Raw genomic sequence first — 20,283 nt, 5'->3', positions numbered from 1 at the left:
AGAGTTTTGGTCCTGGAGTCAGGAACACCTGAGTTCAAATGTGACCTCAAACTTCTAATAATTACCTAGCTGTGTGACACTAGGCAAGTCACTTAACCCCATTGTCTTGCAAAAACAAAAACAAAAAAAAAAAAGCATCATGAACCTTACTGAGTAGGCTCTTCAATGTCTTAGTACAAATGCAATGAGCACGGTGTTACCCACAAATGTCAACTTCACAGGGTTGTTGTGAGGATTTAATAGATGTAAAATGCTTTGTAAATCTTAAAGTGCTAGGCAAATAGTATTATTATTATCATCATTATCATTATACCTCACTTGATATTAGAATTAGAAGTTCATTAAAGCTATTTTTCAAGTAACCTTGTCTGATTGTAAGATATGCATGAGAAAAGCCTCATGTGAAGAGAGTCTTTATGGTGCTATTTTGTTCTGATGAACATTTTTCTTTTGGTAATAAAAAGCATCAAACACCATAGCACCTTGGATTCTGTGAGCATCTTCATCAATTCAGTAGCAGTACACATGGTCCCCCTCTCACACCTTGGCCCTGAGATGTCTGTAGATTATTCTCAGAATGATTTTCTAGAGATGAAAAGCACATACATGGGCCAGTCATCATTGATATTTTCTCAACTGCTTTCCAAAGAGTAATAAGGTCTGTGATTTTTCGAATTCTTTCCTTTTAAAAAATATCTTGAGAATTGACACCTCAATAAATTTAAGAGTGTGAAGCCCCTAGTACAAATTTCCCATCTGCATATCAGATCAATTTTTTTTTATTTTTCTTTAAGGCATAGGGGATAAGTGACTTGCCCAAGATCATACAGCCAGGCAATTATTAAGTGTCTGAGGTTGGATTTGAACTTGGGTTCTCTGGACTCCAGGGCTGGTGCTCTATCCACTGCACCACCTAGCTGCCCCTTAGATCCATTTTTTTAAAAGATGACAATGGGACAGAGAAATATCATGAGAACAAATGAAAAAGAATATCCAGTAAAGCATGGGGGGAGGGAGGTGCAGAAAGGGGAGAAAATTAAGGAAGATGAGGACTAATAAAGAGCTGCTGAATTTGGTAATCAGGGTGACTAGAGAAGGTTGTTTCAGGAGAAAGGGATACAAGTGACACTGTAAGGGATTGAGCAGTGAATTACTAGATGGGGAAGTGGGGGTCATGAGTGCAGAACTTATACAGTAAGTAGGAGGGCAGAGGCTGATTGGTTTTGGGGAGAAGAGAACAGAGAAAAGATATTTGTCTTAAAACTGCTGGACACTGTTGAAAATCACATTCGTCTAATATTAACGATGATGATGATGATAATAATAATAATAATATTAAGAGAGATCAATCATTTTTGAAATGTCTACTATATGCCAGACATTGCTAAGCCCTTTACAAAGAGAACTTAACTAGGAATCAGACCAGTTAGAGTTGAGTCTTAACTGTCACTTGGGAAAACTATGTGATCTCTCTTGAGTCCCATTTTCTTCTGTAAATTGAATAATAGTATTTGTACTACCCTACTCATCAAATATAAATGATGCTGATTGTCTTTGTTAATATTGAAAATGTTGAACCGTGAGAACAAAATGGTTCCTATCCCCCTTTGGCATTCTAATTTCTAACATTCCTTCCAAAACAGATAGGCTACAGTTCTGCATGGGTCACCATAATTATCAATATGGAAAGGATATATCCTCCTTAATTAGTTTGGAAAGTTTTAGTTTTCAGAAAGAACAAAGAGGAGAAAAGGAGAACAGATGAAACCTGAAGAATGTCAGAGAATAAACACACATTGAACACCAGATAAGATATGTGTACCCTTCTGATCTCCAGACTAGCCAGAATGACTGTGCTGTCCAGATGGCTTCATTTTTGCCAAAGGAAGGGTGAGTAAGTTTTTTTCCTTGCATATATGTTTCAGGGAAGAGTTTTCAGGGCCTCATCATTTGCTGGATCTGCAAGAATTCTATCCACAGTCATCTGCCAGGACGCTCAGCATGGGGCAGGATGAAAACATTAGCATTCAAGCATGGGTAGCAATTAGAGCTGCTCTGCCATCAGCTTCCCATTTTAGAATTCTGAAAAGAGCAGGAGGCTGTTCTATGTGTCTTGATGGATTACTAGACCTTGACTGGCCAGTGCCTTCACCCTTCCTTATCAATTTGATCACGAATATTAAGCATCAACTGTATACCGGTCCCTGGGCTTGGCAACAGGAGCACAAAGATGAAGACCAAACAGTCTCTGCCCTCAAGGAGTTCCATTCCACTGTTCTACCGAATCAGCCCTTTTGGCCCATTCTAGTTTGGGGTGTTTATCTGATGTTCATTGAGAGAGGTTTGGATTACTGATCAAAAAGGAGTTGTCTGGCATAGTAAAGAAACACCCTGGATTTGGGGTTAAGGATGTAGGTTCCATTCCCAACTCCATGACTCACTTTGTGACCTTGGAGAACTCAATCTCTCTGAGATTCCATTTTCCTCATCTAAATAATACAATAGTCCATGCAAAATTACTCTTGTGAGTAAAGAATTTTGTAAGGAAAATATTTTGTGGACCAAAAATCATAGGATCATACTTCCTATATATGTGACCTTAGGCACATCATTGAACTTCTGAAAACTTCAGTTCCCTTGTAAAATGAGGGAATTAGGTTCAAGGTCCTCTAGGGTCCTTTCCAGTTCTAAATGTATAATCCACAGATGAACACATAAAGGCCAAGAGTCCTGGGAATAGCAGCTCCCCTCCCCTCCCCATACCGCTGGACCTGCCCAGCCCCCAAAGTCACCATTCAGGAAAGCAACTCTTGTGAAGATGAGACCTGGCAACTTCCTCTGCAAATGTTGCAACTCCCACTTCCTCAGTAGCAAGAACTACTGAAAATCCAGGGGGGAAAAAATGTCTCTAAACTCCATCGTCAAATGTTTTGGCATCAGAAAGGGACATGATTTATCAGTGGAAATGGCATTATAGAAGATGCATTCCCATCTGCTTTGTCACTGTCCATTGAGGACCACTGGACCTTTACTTCTGATTTTGAGGTATTTCCTCTCCTAGAATGTGAGCTCCTTGAGGACAGGTACCATCTTGCTTTTTCTGTCTGCATCCTCACTGCTTAGAACAGTACTTTACACAGAGCAGGCACTTCATACAGGCTTTTTTATTCATTCTACAGTCCTCAAGTACCTGATGAGCTCAATTCTCCACTAACTTGATCTGTAACTTCAGGGCAAAACTTTTGGACTCCCTAAGCCTCAGTATCCGCATCTGTCAAATAAAGCTTGTGCTACTGATAGCACTGAGCTATTGCCCTCTGGAAAAATAAATAGTTGGGGCTAAGAAATAGTTTGAATGGTGACAAGCACAGGCTAGAATTCTGGCACCCTTAGATAGAAAATACCCTTCACCCAGAAACTTGAAGTTCTGACTTTGATCCAAGTCAGCATCATGGATTTTCTCCAACAGAAATGTTCTCTCAGCTTCAGCCCCTACTCTGGCAGTTCTGATGAAAGGTGGAAGTAACTGAGGTAAAAGACAAGACCATGACAATGGAAAGTCATAATGAAAAGAGAGTTTGATGTGGTGGGGATTGACTATCAATTCTAAAGAGTTACAGAAGGTGGAAAGGACCTCAGAGGTAAGTCCTATCTGAGTATGGTTCTCCACAAGCATCCTTGGCAAGTGGTCATTCAGTTTTCATGTGAAGACCAGGGGTGAGGAAGATTCACACACTCCTGACATGGTCCATTCTCATTTGCCCCTTCCCATTCTCATTCATCCCCTTTTTAGCCACCAAAATGACTTTCCTAATGCACTAGTCTGACTGTGTCATACACTACCTCATCCCATCCTCAGTAAACACCAGTGGGTCCCTATCACTTCTCTTGGACCATATATAAAAAATCTTGTTTGGTATTCAAAGTCCTCTCTAACCTAGACCCTCTCCCCAAACTTTCTAGTCTTCCTATACTTTACCATCACTCTGAGGCAAACAATTTGTGACTTGCTTAGGCCAGACAACTACAAAGGTTTTGTTGTTGTTCAATTGTTGCTGTCATTTCAATGGTGTTTCCCTCTGTGATTTGGTGTTTTCTTGGAAAAGATTCTAAGAGCTTTGTCATTTCCTTCTGGTTTTAAAGATGAGAAACTAAGGAAAACAGGGGTTAAGTTACTTGCCCAGGGTCTCACAGCTAGTAAATATCTAATGTCAGATTTGAACTCTGATTCTCTTGAGTCTAGGTCCAGTGTTCTTTAAGAAAAAACTAAATTGTTATGTGTAAGGCAGATAATGTTAAGAGTTAGGATTCAGACTCATGTCTCTTGACTCATATCCAATACTCTTTACACAATACCAAAGGCGAATTGGAAAAGAGAATATATTAGCATTCAAGACCAATAGAAGAGGAAACATATATCTGCAGATGGAAAATTGGGTTGAGGAGTAGAAAACCTCCCCTCTCAGCCCCAGCCCCTCAGGGAGAGAGAGGGAGGGAGGGAGGGAGGGAGGGAGAGAGAGAGAGAGAGAGAGAGAGAGAGAGAGAGAGAGAGAGAGAGAGAGAGAGAGAGAGAGAGAGAGAGACTGAGAGAGAGAGTGGTCAGCAGGGTACAGTATTACCCAATCCTATGGCAGCATATAGATCATCATTGATGAGACTGACAGCTCATTGGCATAGCAATGAGTCCATTGAAGCAATTTGGCATTAGCTCATTTGGGAACTTGGAAGGATCACAATTAAGGGTGGGGAAACATTAACTTTAGGAGACGCCTAGAAAGCACTATCTTTGTATGACTCAGTAGCTACTCAGCCAAGGCAGACCACTGCCTTCCATCCTCGGCTCATAATAATAAAGGTTTAATAAATACTTGTTGAGTGACTTGTTGATGGGATATTTTGCCATAGCCAAAAACAGCTATCCACATTTAGGATGGTCCTCAGGTAAAAGATTCCATCACTAGGTCTGTATCCCCAAGCCTTTCTTGCTTGGAAAGACCTGTCAGAACTGAAATAGCTTTCAAGACTCCTGGGTACCTCTTTGACACAATGAGACCCTGGGGAAAGACCTGAGTGGAGGCTAGATGGGTGTAATAATTAATAAATGTAGGAAAACCTCAGAGCTTGTTAGTACTCAAAGTTGGCCATTCCCCACCCCCACCCTCAAACAAAAGGCTTTTAAAATTGAAAGGCTGATCCAGAAATGGTGGGGGGGACAACCAAGGTTTCAGTGATTCTGAAAGGTAAGTCATGACCCAGATAGTAAGGATTGTTTTGGCTCAATGGTTGGGATAGGAGAATACAATTAAAAGAAGAGAGGTATTGTCATAGAAGAGGGCTGACACATTCATATAGCAATGTGGGCTGCAACAAATCTCTGCCTTCCCCAGTACTTCAGGTTCCTCATCTATAAAATGAGGAGTTTGGACCAGAGCAGGAATTTCTTAACCTTTTTTTTAATGTGTCTCAGACACTTTGGGTAGACTGAGAGAGCCTTCTCAGAATGAGGTTTGTTTCTGTTTTAAGTCAAAATTGAAGGAAATATTAAATTTCAGTTAGAGCAAGTGTTTTTAACAGGGTTCCACAGAACTCCTTAGATGCCCATGGATTGATTTGAGGGGGGCTGTGGATATTATTTAATCTCTGATGACTCTATTTGTATATAATTGGTTTCTTTTATAATCTTATATATTCTGTTCTATAAATTTAAAACTATGATTTTGAGAAGGGGTTCTAGGTTTCACCAGACTGCCAGAAGTGTCTCACATGAGGATGTATACACACACACACCTTAAGAACTCGAGTTAGAAGTTTGTAAAAAAATAAAGATGACACTTCTTTCCCACCTAGGTGCATAGACCCCCCCCCTAAAATCTCTCCATGTATCCTTGGCATAAGATGACTTCTAAATTCCCTCCAATTCCAATATTCTGGGTTCTAGGTTCTAGGGTTCCTTCCAACTATAAGTCTTTTGACCCTAATCTGGGTCTAAAAAAACTTATTAGGAAAACAACAAAACCTCTGCTGGTGATTTATTAGCAAATCAATACTTTATCCTGAGTAACACCCTCTGTTTTAGAGCTTTATTAATTCATCAAATTAAACATAAAATGAAAAGTTCTTTCCAGGGATGTGAAGTTTCATAGCATTAGGCATTTATAGGATTATAGTCCATAAGTCATAAAAGAGTCTGATCAAGGGAATAAAATGTTAACATTCTGCAGTGAATTCTTTTTTTAACCGTGTTAGTGAAGCTTTCATATTTATAGCAGCAGATTATCATATTTCAGTGGTAATAAATTACAGGGGGTCTAATTACTTCATCACCAGCAATAGCTTTTCATGGATGCTGACAGATCTTAAAATGCGAGGTACCCTCTAATGCCATTCTCAATTTCACCTTCAGCTAGGTGAAATTTCAAACAGAAAATGGGGAGTGAGCAGGATTTTAAGGAGTTCCATAAACCAGTTGGTCCTTGAGTTGGCAACATAGTATGGAAAGAAAGGGCATGATGGGAGTCAAGGCTAGCAGGATTTGAATCCCAGCTGCATTATTCATTACCAATATAATCTTGACCAAATCTCTGAATCATTCTGGATCACAGTTTCCTCATCTATAACATGAATGGGTTTAAGAAGATGATCTCTGGGGTGGGGGGGGGTCCCTCACAGATGCAAATCACATGGTTTATGATACAAATGTTCACCAGTTCTCATTAAAAGAGAAGGGGCTCTAACAGAGGGAGGAGGAAACTTGTTCCCAGTTTCCTACATTTTACTGTTTCTGATTATTATACTCCCACTGTCATCATCCATTCCATAGAGGAAAGGAAGCAAGGCATGGTTGGTTGAAATCTCTTCCTATCTGATTCCATTTCAGATGCTAATGTGCTAAATAAAAACTTCAACAAAACCTATTATTCCTTAACCTGTCATGCTATATTTCTTTTCCTTTTTACAACAAAAATCTCTTAAAAGTGGTCCACAGTCATTGATTTCACTTCCTGATCACTTCTCAATCTTACTTCCAAGATACCACTTGGCTAAATCTGCTCTTTATATGGTAACCAAAATCCTTCACTGCTAAAATTATCTTTTCTGAGACCTCATCATACTATTTTTCTCTGTACTTTTGACCCTGGTAGGGTCAGAGTTAGAGATCAACCTTTACAGATGTGGTTCCAATGACTTGTCCAGAATCACACCACTAGGGGTGATCAGAGTCAGGATTCCACTAGGTCCTCTGATTCCACATCCATGCTATATTCACCATGCCATTAGGTCCTGGCATACCTGGAGGGGAGAAGGAAGCACCCAACTGGGGTGGGTCAGACAAAGTCTACATCCACCGGTATCCCTATATGTCCTGTATTTCCATCACTAGCCATAAAATGTCAAGCAAAAGGGTCTTTGCAATGACCTCTCTTTGTTAAAAAAAAAAAAAGACATTCCTTTAGAGACAGAAGTCTTCAGATTTCACAGTCTCAGAGAGAGAGAACCTTAAGATAACATCTACCCCAATTCTGTATCTGAACAGGAATCTCCTCTACAACATCTCTGAGAAGTGGACAGATAGTCTCTGCTAGGAGACCTTCTGGGGCAAGAGGAGGATGCACCTGCTACAGGACCCTGAACAAGTCACTTTGTTTGGACAAGTCACTTTGTTTTGTCAAATGGGGAGAACAAAACTTCCTTTACCTACTCCTCAGGACTATTGTGAGGAAAGACCTTAAGTATTAAAGAAAAAAATGCCAATTGTTATCTTTATTATCTGTAGAGTACTCCAGTAGTTCCAACTTGTGATAACAAAACACGCAAATAAAAAATCTTTTTTATGAAAGAAAATTAATTTTTTGAGATTGTTGTTTTACAATTAAATTATCACTTAGAGGTTATTATGCTATCACAGACTCTTAGAATCTTAGAGGTGGAAAGAACCTCCTCCTCCTCATGTCTGAACTGAAACTTCATGATCTCCTGTGTCCAACCATCCTGCCTGGGATAGCTCTAATTTTTAGGAAATTCATCTTTCTATCCCTTTTTCTAGGGAACTCATACATAGGAAAGAGACTTTTACCACTAGTAATAAGCTCCCTCCCATAGCGTACCTTTGGCCATGTGACTTCTTGGCTACTGACACCCGAGTCTTACCTGATTTGGTCCTTGTTGAGGACTTTTGTGAAGCTGTGGGCTTGCCTGTATCCATTTTGTTTTTTTCCAGCATCTGCTCCAAAACTACATTTCTGTGTCGCTCCTCCTGGAGCTTCTTGTCGGTGTCCAGAAGTTTGTTGTTCCCTTCATCAACCCTGACACACAAACAAAAGTGACCTAAATTTATTTTCTCAACCCTCACTTAAGAGAAAGTCCTCTTTCAGCTATGACTACAGCATCTCTTAAGGCCTTTCATTCTTTGAGTTTCATTACCAGGGTACTTCATTGGCTGGTTAATCATGCTTGATTTCTTAAATTATTTTCATCAGAATCCTCAGATCTGAAGCTGGAAGGGACTTCGGAAACCATCTGAACCACCTGCCTCATTTCATAGAAGAGGAAACTGAGGCCCATGGAGGACAATTAACAGACATGGTTGAGGTCACTCAACTAGGGATCAGTCTTATTCTGTGTCAAATACAGGACCTTAGGTAAAGTAGGTATTTGGACACAAGTTTTTGAGGATTGCAGCTACAAAAGTAACTCTTTTTGGGGAAAAAAAGCTTCTTTGAGCAATCATGTTGTATATCCACAACTTCTTTCTCTAATCCCATTACCTTTGTCAAAATAGTTAGGGTCTTCATTACACTCACCCTGAATGGTAGCAAAAATTTTCCTGCCTCCAACCTCTATTTAACCTAGAACAGATTGCTTTTCCTTACCACCTCTCCTCCAGTATACAGCTCCTGCCTACATTAGCAGTGCCTCTCATATATCTGGGGGTTCAGAAGAGATATGGCATTTGAGAATATAATACCCAGAAACAGTAAAATTTAGGATTGAGGACTGGTAACCTTTCACTTTCCCCAGTTGTCACAGTCTACCACAATTCCCTCTGGGTGCAGCTGCTAAGGCTATTCAGATTACTCACAATTGTTTCCCAAAATATCTAGAGAAAGAGGTGGGGGGGGGGAAGGATGAAATCCCCTAGCAACATTACTCTGATCAGAATGTCACTTCTCTACTCAAAAACTTCTAAGGCTCACTAAATAAAATCCAATCTCCTTAGCCTGGCATTCCAGGCTCTTCACAATCTGGTAAGACCCTGCTTTTATAACCTTTTATTTCACATTATTCCCTACTACATTTTCCATACTCCAGCCAAATGGAACTACTTGTGTTCCCCAATATATGTTTTGCATGTCCTCTTCTCAAAGTTCAATTCAACAAGATAAATAAGCAGGAAATTATGAACATGAAGAAAATGTTGGAAATTTTCAGTTTGTTTGATCCATGGAGATTTCTGAATGGACACCTAAGAGAATATATGTAATTTTCAGGTGACATCCTAAAAAGTTGATCACATGCAAAGGCACAAAGAACTCATGGACAAATGTAGAAAGACAAAAATTTAAACATATCCTTTACTGATCACAAAGTGGTAAAAAAAAATCATCAGTAAAGGAAATATGAACAAAAGATACAAGCTTAACTATGCCCTAAAATAACATTCTAATAATAAGTGGGTCATAGAAACAAAATTTTCAAAAATTAATTCAATTTTAAACTACAAAACAAGCAATTCCAAAATAAACACAAAAGGGATTTTTTAAAAAAATAAAAATGAGGAAACCAACTTAAAATGAATTAACATTTAATGGGTTTTTTTGGTGAGGCAACTAGGGTTAAGTGATTTGCCTAAGATCCCATAACTAGTGAGTTTCAAGTGTCTTTGGCTAGATTTGAACTCCGGTCCTCCTGCTTCCAGTACTCCACAGTACCACCTGGTTGCCTCCAAACTAACATTTAAAAAAAAAAGAACTGTACTACTAAAAAAACTGAATCTTTTTTAAAAATGAAAAAAATTTATAGATAATTAGCTAATTTCATAAAAGAGAGAAATAAAATAGACAAAGCAAAAAAAACCACAGAATTCATAACAAATGGAGGAAAAAAGTCATCAGAAATTATGATACCAAATCATATGGCAATAAAACTGAAAATTTAAATGAAATAGATGAATAGCTACAAAAATATAAAATACTATAATTAGCAAAACATGAAGAGGATAACTTAAAAGCCAGACATCTAAAAGCAAAACTGAACAAGTCATAAATGAACTCCTATGGAAGAAAAAAATCTTCAGGACCAGATGGATTTAGAAATTTATTCAGTGAAACAACTAATTAACAACAATAAAAAATCCATATGCTATATAAACTTGTTTTTAAAAACATAGAAAAAAAGATAATCTGCTAAATCCTTTCTATGAGATAATGCTAGTCTTGATTCTCAAACCATAAACAGATAAAACTGAGAATAAGATCTATACTACAATTTGGTGCAACCATATAAATGAATACCACTCACATCGCAACAAAATTGGGATGAAAATTTTGGGCACCATTGGTGGTAAATTATGAGACATCAGTTCTCTTAAAATAAGATAAACTAATTCTGTCCACCTCCAAAGAGAAAACTGAGCAGATTGAAGTATATTTTTTCACTTTAAAAAAAGTTTTCTTGTTTTCTCTTTTTTTTTTTTTGCAACATGGCTAATATAAAAATATGGTTTGGAATGACTTCACATGTAAAATCGCATCATATTATTTGCTTTCTCAATGGGTGGTGGAGAGACTGGAGTGTGGAAGAGAATTTGAAGCTCAAACAAAGAATGTTAGTCATTTAAAATAAAGTTAAACTATGAACGAGTAATGTTATATGTACTATCAGTTATATTTTTTTTTTTTTTTGGTTTTTGCAAGGCAATAGGTTTAAGTGACTTGCCCAAAGTCACACAGCTAGGCAATTATTATGTATCTGAGACTGGATCTGAACTCAGTTCCTCTGATCCTCCTCTCTCCAGGGCTGGTGCTCTATCTACTGTGCCACCTAGCTACCCCTGCTATCAGTTATCTTTATCCAGTTGCTCTTCAATCCTTTCCTAATGTCAATGTAAAGTATCAGAAAATTCTATAGAATAAATATTTTGATTTTGGAAAAACCAAAGCAAATATATAACACAACTAAAGTGAATTATTTCACCAAGGATAAGGTGAGTCATTAACCCTATAAAGAATCCGCCATCATGGTGGTCTTCTTCATGAATGAGTTTGTATTATCTCCCTCCCATTCCTTTCTCTACAATTCAGACTTTAAGGTTGTTAATGCTGTGTTTTGGGACAACAGGGATCCTTTGTCACAGATCTGTTCATCTTGTTTTGCTGTGGGTAGTAGAAACTAGCCAGGGATATAACCAGGACTAATAAGGTCACAACTGGAATCAGCTTAAAAAATCTGGTCTTGGGTCCCAATCACTCAGTGTGTACCTAGGAAGCATCGATTTGAAGCTTTCCTTCTCATTACAAATAGAGTCATGTTCAGGGAAAAAAGTTGTTCTTGATAACCAGGATACTCATCTACTCATTTATTTTCATATATTACCCACATTTATCATTTGTCCTTTCTCTCTAGTCCAGGAGTTCTGAATCTGTTGTGAAATGGTTTGCATTTGAATGGGGGGAAAAGTCCATCTTCATTTCAATATAATTGGTTTCTTTTGTAAACCTATGTATTTTATGTATTTTAAAACATGGTTCTGTTATACACAGTAACAGCAACACTGAGCGGGGATCAGCTATGATTGACATAGCTCTTCTCAGAAATACAATGATCCAAGACATTTTCAAAACGCTCCTGATGGAAATGCTATCCACATCCACAGGAAGAAGTGATGGAGTCTGAATACAGATCAAAACACACTTTTCACTTTATTTTTTCCATGGTTTTTTCTTTCGTTGTTTTTTCTTTCATAACATGACTACTACAATGAAATATGTATTACATGATTGCACATATACAACCCATAACAAATTGCTTAACATCTTAGGGAGTGGGAGAAGAGAGGGGGATGGGAGAAAATTTGGAACTCAAAATCTTATAAAAAATGAATACTAAAAATTGTCTTTACATGTAAGTGGAAAAAATAAAATACTATTAAAAAAAACCAAAACATGGGTCTGAGAAGGGTCCGTAGGCTTCACTAGACACTGCCAAAAAGGTCTATAACACAAAGAAAAGTTAAGAATCCCTATTCTAGACTTGTAGTTTACAAATTATGTGTGAGGTATTTGTATTTATATATCATGCTGATACCTGAATCCCACCTCTGTGTCTTTGCTCATCGTTCTCTAAGCTTAGAATGCCAACTCCCCCCTTTTAATCAATCTTAGCCATAATTTAAAGACTAACTTCAGGTCATCCTCAGCTCACCCATTCATGGAGGTGGAGTCAGGTGTTAACACATTTCACATGTTTTTGGACTTTTTCAATGTCTTGATTGGTTATGTTGATTTTTTTGTCTTTGAAAATACTATTTGTGATGTGGAATGACTCTTTGGCAGGGGGGAAATGTGGAAGGGATACTGCAAATAACTATGACAATGTAAGAAATTTTAGGCAGCAATTAAAACTATATAAAAAAATAAAGACTAACCCTTAATGTCCCTTTCTTGGAATTCTTCTTTAATCCTGCCCCCCCACCTCCACCGCTAGTCTGATTTTCCTTCTAAGACCTCATTTAGCACTTTTTACACTTTTGTGACATAGATTATAGTTATTTGTATGTTTTACTTTTCCCTTCTACTAAATTCTAAGCTTGATAAAGACATTGAATATGTAAAAATCTATAATTTGTATCATCTTTCAGTATCTGACAAAGGAATTTGTACAATACAAAGTATTTGCTTAATGAGTATGGAGGGGGTCATGATCTCCACAGATGGAGAGAACACCCCATATGGATGAAACTGGCACTCTTTAGGAGCTTTGAGGTTGAAGTTAATTAAACTTTCAAAGCTTCTCTGCCAATTAACTCTCCCTTTTGACAGTCCCTTTTTGTCAGTCTTGTTTATATTGCGCCATCCCAACATATACTCCATCTGTGGTCATTCTATTGCTCTAACCTGAGTGTCTTATGCTTCCCCCCCCTCTTCTTATCCATGTTCTTTACTTCCTCCCAAACTCACCTCCTTCAGGAATCTTTTCTTGATTGATTCTACATGAATCTGAGCATTCCCTGATTTTGCATTTCCCCCCATCACAACAGTCACCAAATGTATTTTGTCAAGAGGAAGATAACCGGAGCGGCTAGGTGGCACAGTGGGAAGAGCACCGGCCCTGGAGTCAGGAGGACCTGAGTTCAAATCCAGCCTCAGACACTTCATAATTACCTAGCAGTGTGGCCTTGGGCAAGCCACTTAACCCCATTTGCCTTGCAAAAACCTAAAAAAAACCCAGGAAGATAACCAAGATAGTAAGGAAAAAGCTTAACTAAGAATCAGAACTATCCAAATAGGGAAAGAGACATCTATGGAATGAGTTTACTCACTATCACTAGAATGACCATCACTCCTCTGAATGGAGGTCGGATGAGCATTTGCTAGAGAGGTTATACAAAAGATTCCTGCTTTGGATAGGGAGTGGAGTTCAAATTCCCTGAAGACCTTTACAACTCCCACAATCTTGAAATCTGTGGAAATTTGTGGTTCAGTTTGTGCTGTGAATTTTACAAAAGTATATCTAGTGTTTTTCTGTATAAATTCTCTGTCCTCAACTATACCCCAAGCTTTTTGAGAGCAAGGGCAGACCTCTACTTCCTGTTTATTCTTCAGCTCCTGGGAGCAGGAGACTTCATTGAGGAGAGGTGCATTCAACATTCTGAACTGACAGTGAACACAGAACTGGCCAAGGGGGAGGGAAAGCACAAATTCATCCCCTGGTGAGCCACGGTGACTTAAGCCACTTCTGACAGAAATAATTAGTAGAGAAGTTGGCAACCTTTGTAAAGAGATATGCCAAAGACCTAGTCCCCTTCTGTCCTGTCCCTCCAGGTAGAGGGTGTTTCATTCTCAGCATAATGTAGGAGAAAGAACACTGGATTGGGAGTTGAGTCTTGAGTTCAAGTTCTGGCCAGTTGTGTGACCACCCACAAATTCCTTACAGGTATAGGCCCTAGTTTCTTCATCTGTAATATAAGGATAATAATCTCTGCACTATTTATCATCTCAGAATTTTGGTGAGGAAAGTGCTTTGTAAATGTTAAAGATCTAAAGAAATGGCAGCTATGATTAGAGTTGATGTCATTGAGAGAATGTGAGGAAAGGACATGGCAGCCCCCAACTTCCAGGACAGATGGTGATAGCCCTCATAAGGGCAAAGAAGGTCACGTGTCCTTCCACAGTAGCAAAGATTCTTGTTGGGGACCTGTTCATCTTGTCTGCCTGAGGGAACAAAGTGAGCCAAAGGAGGGGCCTTGCCTGGTCAGGTCACAACAGGAATCCTCCTGTGATGATATCTGGCCCTGGGCTCTGCCAACTCAGCATATGCCAAGAGCAACTGGCCCTCATGCCAGTGAAAATTATCTTCTCAACAATATGTGCAATAGATTGATGACATTTTGTCACACATTTTTATTTGTATTTCACAAATCAGTTTTCTTATAACAACTTTGGGAAGTGGAGTGTAAGGGGAATTGTCCATTTTTTATAGATGGGGAAACTGAGGCTAACAAAAGGGAACCGCCCTGCTTATGGTCACCCACTAGTGAGGGTCTGAAGCAGGGTGTCTTTTCCACCACACCACACTTCCATAAAATCAATGCCTGCAAGATGCAAGTTGCTGCAGTTCCTGTGAAAATCTGAAGCCTGGAGTGGTGATGGGCTGGCTGTCCGTCTTATTAGGACGAGCCTAGCAAAATGTAGGAAGACTTCTCATCATTCATTCATTCATTCATTTAATAAACATTATATTAAGGACATAGTTATTCTATGTGCCAGATACTCCAGGTTAAACCCACCAGTGGACTGGTCATGAAACAATGACATTTTGTGATCCTGACAAATAATGAAATAGCAAAGAGGGTCTGCGGTCTGTGTCAATGGAAAAGTTAGGCACCTTTTGAAGTATTGAAAAAGGTGATAATAATGAAGACCACAAAGAACATATGACTCATGGTGAAATCCATTTCAAATGAAATCACATGAGGGGAAAAGTCTGGTTGTACTAAAATGATGCAGTCTTCTGCCTTCCTCAATCAGAGGGTCCCAAGTTCCCAGGGATGGTCTTGTCTTTCCCATCCTTACATTTTCCCATTCTTTGTTTTTTAACAAGGCAGTGGGGTTAAAGTGACTTGCCCAAGGTGACACAGCTAGGTAATTATTAAGTATCTGAAGTCTGATTTGAACTCAGGACCTCCTGAATCCAGGGCCAGTGCTCTCTATCCACTGCTCTACCTAGCCACCCCACATTTTCCCATTCTTCTGGGATCTGAGTCTGGCTGAACTTTATAGTTTACCCAGAAGAGAACTGGACTTGGGATCAGGAAACTTGGGTTTGAATCCCAGCTTTGCTACTTACTGACAGTGTCACTAAGGTAGAGTCTTTTAACCTCCCTACACTATTAAACTTATCTGTAAAATGGAGATGTTAATACTTGTGCTGCTTTGCTCACAGTATTGTCAGAGGTAAGTACTTTGAGCATCTGAAAGAGCAGAGAAAGACTGGTTTGAAAATTGGAAAATTTTTGAAAAATGAAAATTGGATCTGGGGTATTTAATTAAGGGGAGGGAATTAAATGAAATAAAGAGAGAGACAGGAATTCTGGGCAGGTGTGGAGTGGGAATAACTTAGGATATTACTCCCTATTCATCACCTCCAAATAAACAAAAATATTTCTCCAAACTCAGCAAATTCAGCACTGATAAGAAGAAAAAGGGAAAGAATTTACCATATAACTAATATCTCATTTGAGAGCCAGCTCACCAGCCCATTGTTGCTGTCTTCCCCACCCCCAGAACTGTTCTTCCTCTTTCCCACCACACACATAGCCAATGGCTGCTATGACTAGGTTAGACCCAAGTCCCTGGTAATGTCTATAGTTTTAGGTACCTAATAGAAGAATTCTGATAGTTACCCTGCTCTTAGGACATTAATAAAATTTGCCCTAAAGTTGAAAAAAGAAAGAAAGGGGGGAGCTGGAAAGGAGGGTGGATCTTAAGAGAAGACTATGGTTCCGGCTGGGATGGCGAAGATAAGACAGGCACAGTTCTAAAGTCTCCTGATCTTTCCCCATCTATCATATGAAACAAACCTCTTAACAGAAATCCAACCTACAAAACCCAGAAAGAAAAGCCAGGAGAAAGAACATTTACCTCAGGATTTCTCTTCTGTAGCTTTGGGTGAGTTTGGGAGGGCGAGTCCGGGCACAGAGGGCGGATCAGCCCCAGATCAGCCAGATTAGAGGCTGAATGAGAGCCAGGGAGTCTGAGGGCCCGAGAGATGGACCTGCTGGATCAGCGGTGGGGCTAGATGGGGGGGGGGGGGCGGCTTGAGTCAACTAGGGAGCAGAGGCGTGTTGACCCTCTGGAGCTTGGGGGTTGAGTTCTGGTGCAGGAGAGCTGTGGACACCATCCCTGGACTCCTCAGGTCTGAGGAACTCTGAGTCCATGCCTCCATTGCAGCTGAGGCCCCTTCCCAGAACAAACAATTACAAACTACTTCTGCCTCAGGCCCAGGTGTGTGAGCAGAAGAACCAGCCCAACTGACAATAGGAAGAAGGATGACCTCACCCCAGGGTAAAGCCCACCATTGATTGAAGGCAAAAGAATTCAATAGCTCCAACCCCTCCCTTCAAGCTAAGGGAGAAGGCCTCAATCAAGGTCACAGACACGCCAGGAAAAGCAACCAGCACCTCCTACTGGCCAGCCAGAGAAATTGCACTCATTGAGTAAAGCCTCTAGCAATCCCAAAACCAAACCCCTGCGAATCAGCCCCTCCCCAACTCAAGGTCTTAGCAAAATGAAAAAGGGTCAGCTGAAAGGTGGATCCATAGAAAAATTCTTGGAAGGAAAAGACCCTAACTCAGAGAGACCTAGAACCTTTGAGGAGAATATGATCTGGTCTCCAGTACAGAAAGACTCCCTTGAAGAATTAAGGAAGGAGTTTAAAAATCAACTGGAGGGCGGCTAGGTGGCACAGTGGATAGAGCACCAGCCCTGGAGTCAGGAGTACCTGAAGTCAAATCTGACCTCAGACACTTAATAATTACCTAGCTGTGTGGCCTTGGGCAAGCCACTTAACCCCATTTGCCTTGCAAAATCCTAAAAAAAAAATCAATTGGAAAATTTGGCAAAAGAAACCCAAGAGAAGATTAATACCTTGCAACAAGAAAACAAATCCTTAGAAAATACAATTGAACAAATACAAAATGAGAATAAATCTCTCAGATCCTCAATTGGGCAAATGCAAAAAGAAAATGATTCTCTCAAAACCTCAATTGGTCAAATGGAAAGCTCTTTCAAAAGTAGAACTGACCAATTGGAAAAGGAATTGCAAAAGGTTAATGAAGAAAACTCCTCCCTAAAAAAAGAATGGAGTCTGCGGAAACTAATGACTTCATGAGACAGCAAGAACATGTCAAACAAAATCAAAAAATAGAAAAAATAGAAGAAAATGTGAATAGGTCAAGAAGGGGCAACCTGAAAATTATTGGACTTCCTGAAAACATTGAAGAGGAAAAAAGCCTGGACTTAATATTACAGGATCTAGTGATGGAAAATTGCCCTGATATCATGGAACCAGAGGGCAAAGTAGTTATTGAAAGAATACATCAATCCCCTCCAGAAAAAGATCCTAAAATGAAAACACCAAGGAATGTTGTGGCCAAATTCCAGAACTGTCAGATAAAAGAGAAAATCTTGCAAGCAGCTAAAAAGAAACAATTTAAATATCAAGGAGCCACAGTAAGGATTACACAGGACCTGGCTGCATCAACATTAAGGGCCTGAAACGAGATATTTTGAAGAGCAAGGGAGCTTGAAATGCAGCCAAGAATCCACTATCCACAAAGCTGAGCCTTCTCTTCCAGGAAAAAATCAAGAAGAGAAAATCTAAGAATCATTGAACTACCTGAAGGCCGTGATCAAAAAATATTCTAAAATCATATTTCAAGAAATAATAAAGGAAAATTGCCTTAATATCCAGAAGGTAAAATAGAAATTGAAAGAATCCACTGATTGTGTTTTAAAAGAGACTGTAAAATAAAAACTCCCAGAAATATTTTAGCTAAATAAGAATTTCTCAAGTAGTAACTGCAAGCAGTCAGAAAGAAACAATTCAAATATAGAATCACAGTCAAGATCACACAAGGTTTAGCAGTTTCCAAGTCAAAGAAGAGGAGAGTTTATATGATATTCCAGAAGGCAAAGGATTTAGGATTACAAGAATAACCTGTGTCCCACAAAACTGAGTACAATCCTTCAAAGGAGAAAAATGGATATTTAATAAAATAAAGGACTTTAAAAGCAATCCCTGAAGAAAAGACCAGAGCTAAAGTAAAAAAATCTGACATTTCAAAGAAATGACTTAAAGAGAAGAATAAAAACATCAGTATGAAAGAGTAATCATAAGAGATTCAATAAAGTTAAACTATTTACATTTTTATACAGGAAGATAATATATGTAATTCCTATGAAGTTTATCATTATTGCGGAAGTTAGGAGTCTATAGACAGAAGACCTGAGCATGAATAGATTATGTTAGAATGATCTCCAAAAAAAAAAATGAAAGAATGAGAAAGAGGGATGCACTGAGAGAAGGGGGAAGGAAGAAAAAGAATGGGAAAATTTTTTCTTGCATAAAAAGGCATGCAAGAAAGACCATTTACAATGGAAGGGAAAGGGGGGGGGTAGTGGACAGTAATGCTTGAATCTCACTCTTATTGAAATAGGTTCAAAGAGAAAAGAATTTATATATTTTATATATATATATATATATATATATACATATACATATATATACACACATATACACAAACCCAGCTAGGTAAAGAAATTGAATTGAATCTATGATTCAATAGGGAAACAGAAGAAGAGGATAAGAGATAGGGAAAGAGGCATGATAAAAAAGAGCAGATTAAGGAAGGCAATGGTAATATATAATATAATAATAATAATATGATATATGATATAATAAAACAGTATAATATAATAAATATAAACAAAATAGACTTTAGAGGAAGGATAGGATAAAAAAGAGAGAAGGGATAAACATAATAAAATGTCCTTCATTCTTTAATAGAATGTCCTTTATTCTCGAAGAAGACCACAACATCAGGGAGGTGATGCTTTGATAAGCACATAAACTGATTTGAGTGAGGGGTTGCTGTGCTAAATTACCAGTCTTACTTTCTCCTCCAGAGACACCTGGATTCAGTAGCCAGATATGGATCAGGACAACTGGAGATAGTCCTAGATGCAAGGCAATCAGGGTTAAGTGACTTGCCCAAGATCACAGAGCTAATAAGTGACAAGTGTCAGATTGGATTCAAAATCCCATCCTCCCGACTCCAAGGCCAGTGCTCTATCCACTGGACCACATGGCTGTACCACTAAGAAAATAGGATAAAGGTAAATATATATGGTTGGTAATCATAGATGTGACTGTGAGTGGGATGAGCTCACAAGTAAAATGGAAGGAGATAGCCAAATGAATAAGAAACTAAAAATCCAACAATATTTTTTTTTTTACAAGAAACACACTTGAAATAGAATGACAAATACACAGAGTTAAAAAACAGAGATAGAGGGTCTGGATGGGGGGGGTAGATGGGAGCAGAATCAATTATGCTTTAGCAGAATAAAAAAAGGTAGGGGTAGTAACCATGATCTCAGACAAGGCAAAACAAAAATAGACCCAATTAAAAGAGATAATCAAGGGAATCTAAATTTGTTAAAAGATACAATGAATATAAAAAAAATTATAGCAAGTTTCTCTGATAAGTCTCATTTCCCAACTGAATCAAATTTATAAAAATAATAGTCATTTCATAAATGGTCAAAGGATATGAAACAAAGCTATCTATAATAAAGCTCTAAATCAGTATTGATTAGTGAAATGCAAATTAAAAGAACTCTGAGTTACCTCCTTACTCCTATCAGAAATGACAAATGCTAAAGGGGTTGAAGGAAAAAAGGTAGACTAATAAAACCACTGTTGGAATTATAAACTAGTCCAATAATTCTGAAGAACAATTTGGAACTGTGCCCAAAGGACTATAAAATACTCTTTGATCCAGCA

The 20,283-nt window shown here is 38.6% G+C and overlaps 1 protein-coding gene across 4 annotated transcripts in view; it reads right to left on the bottom strand.

The window, feature by feature from the left end:
- The window catches only part of CCDC13 (coiled-coil domain containing 13), a 123,005-nt gene that overhangs the window by 10,077 nt on the left and 92,645 nt on the right, over positions 1-20,283 (bottom strand). For all 4 annotated transcript variants that reach the window (XM_074197845.1, XM_074197848.1, XM_074197846.1 and 1 more), the window contains one exon: positions 8,149-8,303. In XM_074197845.1, coding sequence (XP_074053946.1) covers positions 8,149-8,303 — 155 coding nt within the window. The remainder of the gene's footprint in view (positions 1-8,148; positions 8,304-20,283) is intronic.

The sequence above is a fragment of the Macrotis lagotis genome, chromosome 8, assembly GCF_037893015.1.
Source record: "Macrotis lagotis isolate mMagLag1 chromosome 8, bilby.v1.9.chrom.fasta, whole genome shotgun sequence".
In the NCBI taxonomy this organism is placed as follows: domain Eukaryota; kingdom Metazoa; phylum Chordata; class Mammalia; order Peramelemorphia; family Peramelidae; genus Macrotis; species Macrotis lagotis.
The sequence above is the reverse complement of the archived record's forward strand: the minus strand, read 5'-3'. Positions and strand labels throughout refer to the sequence as shown.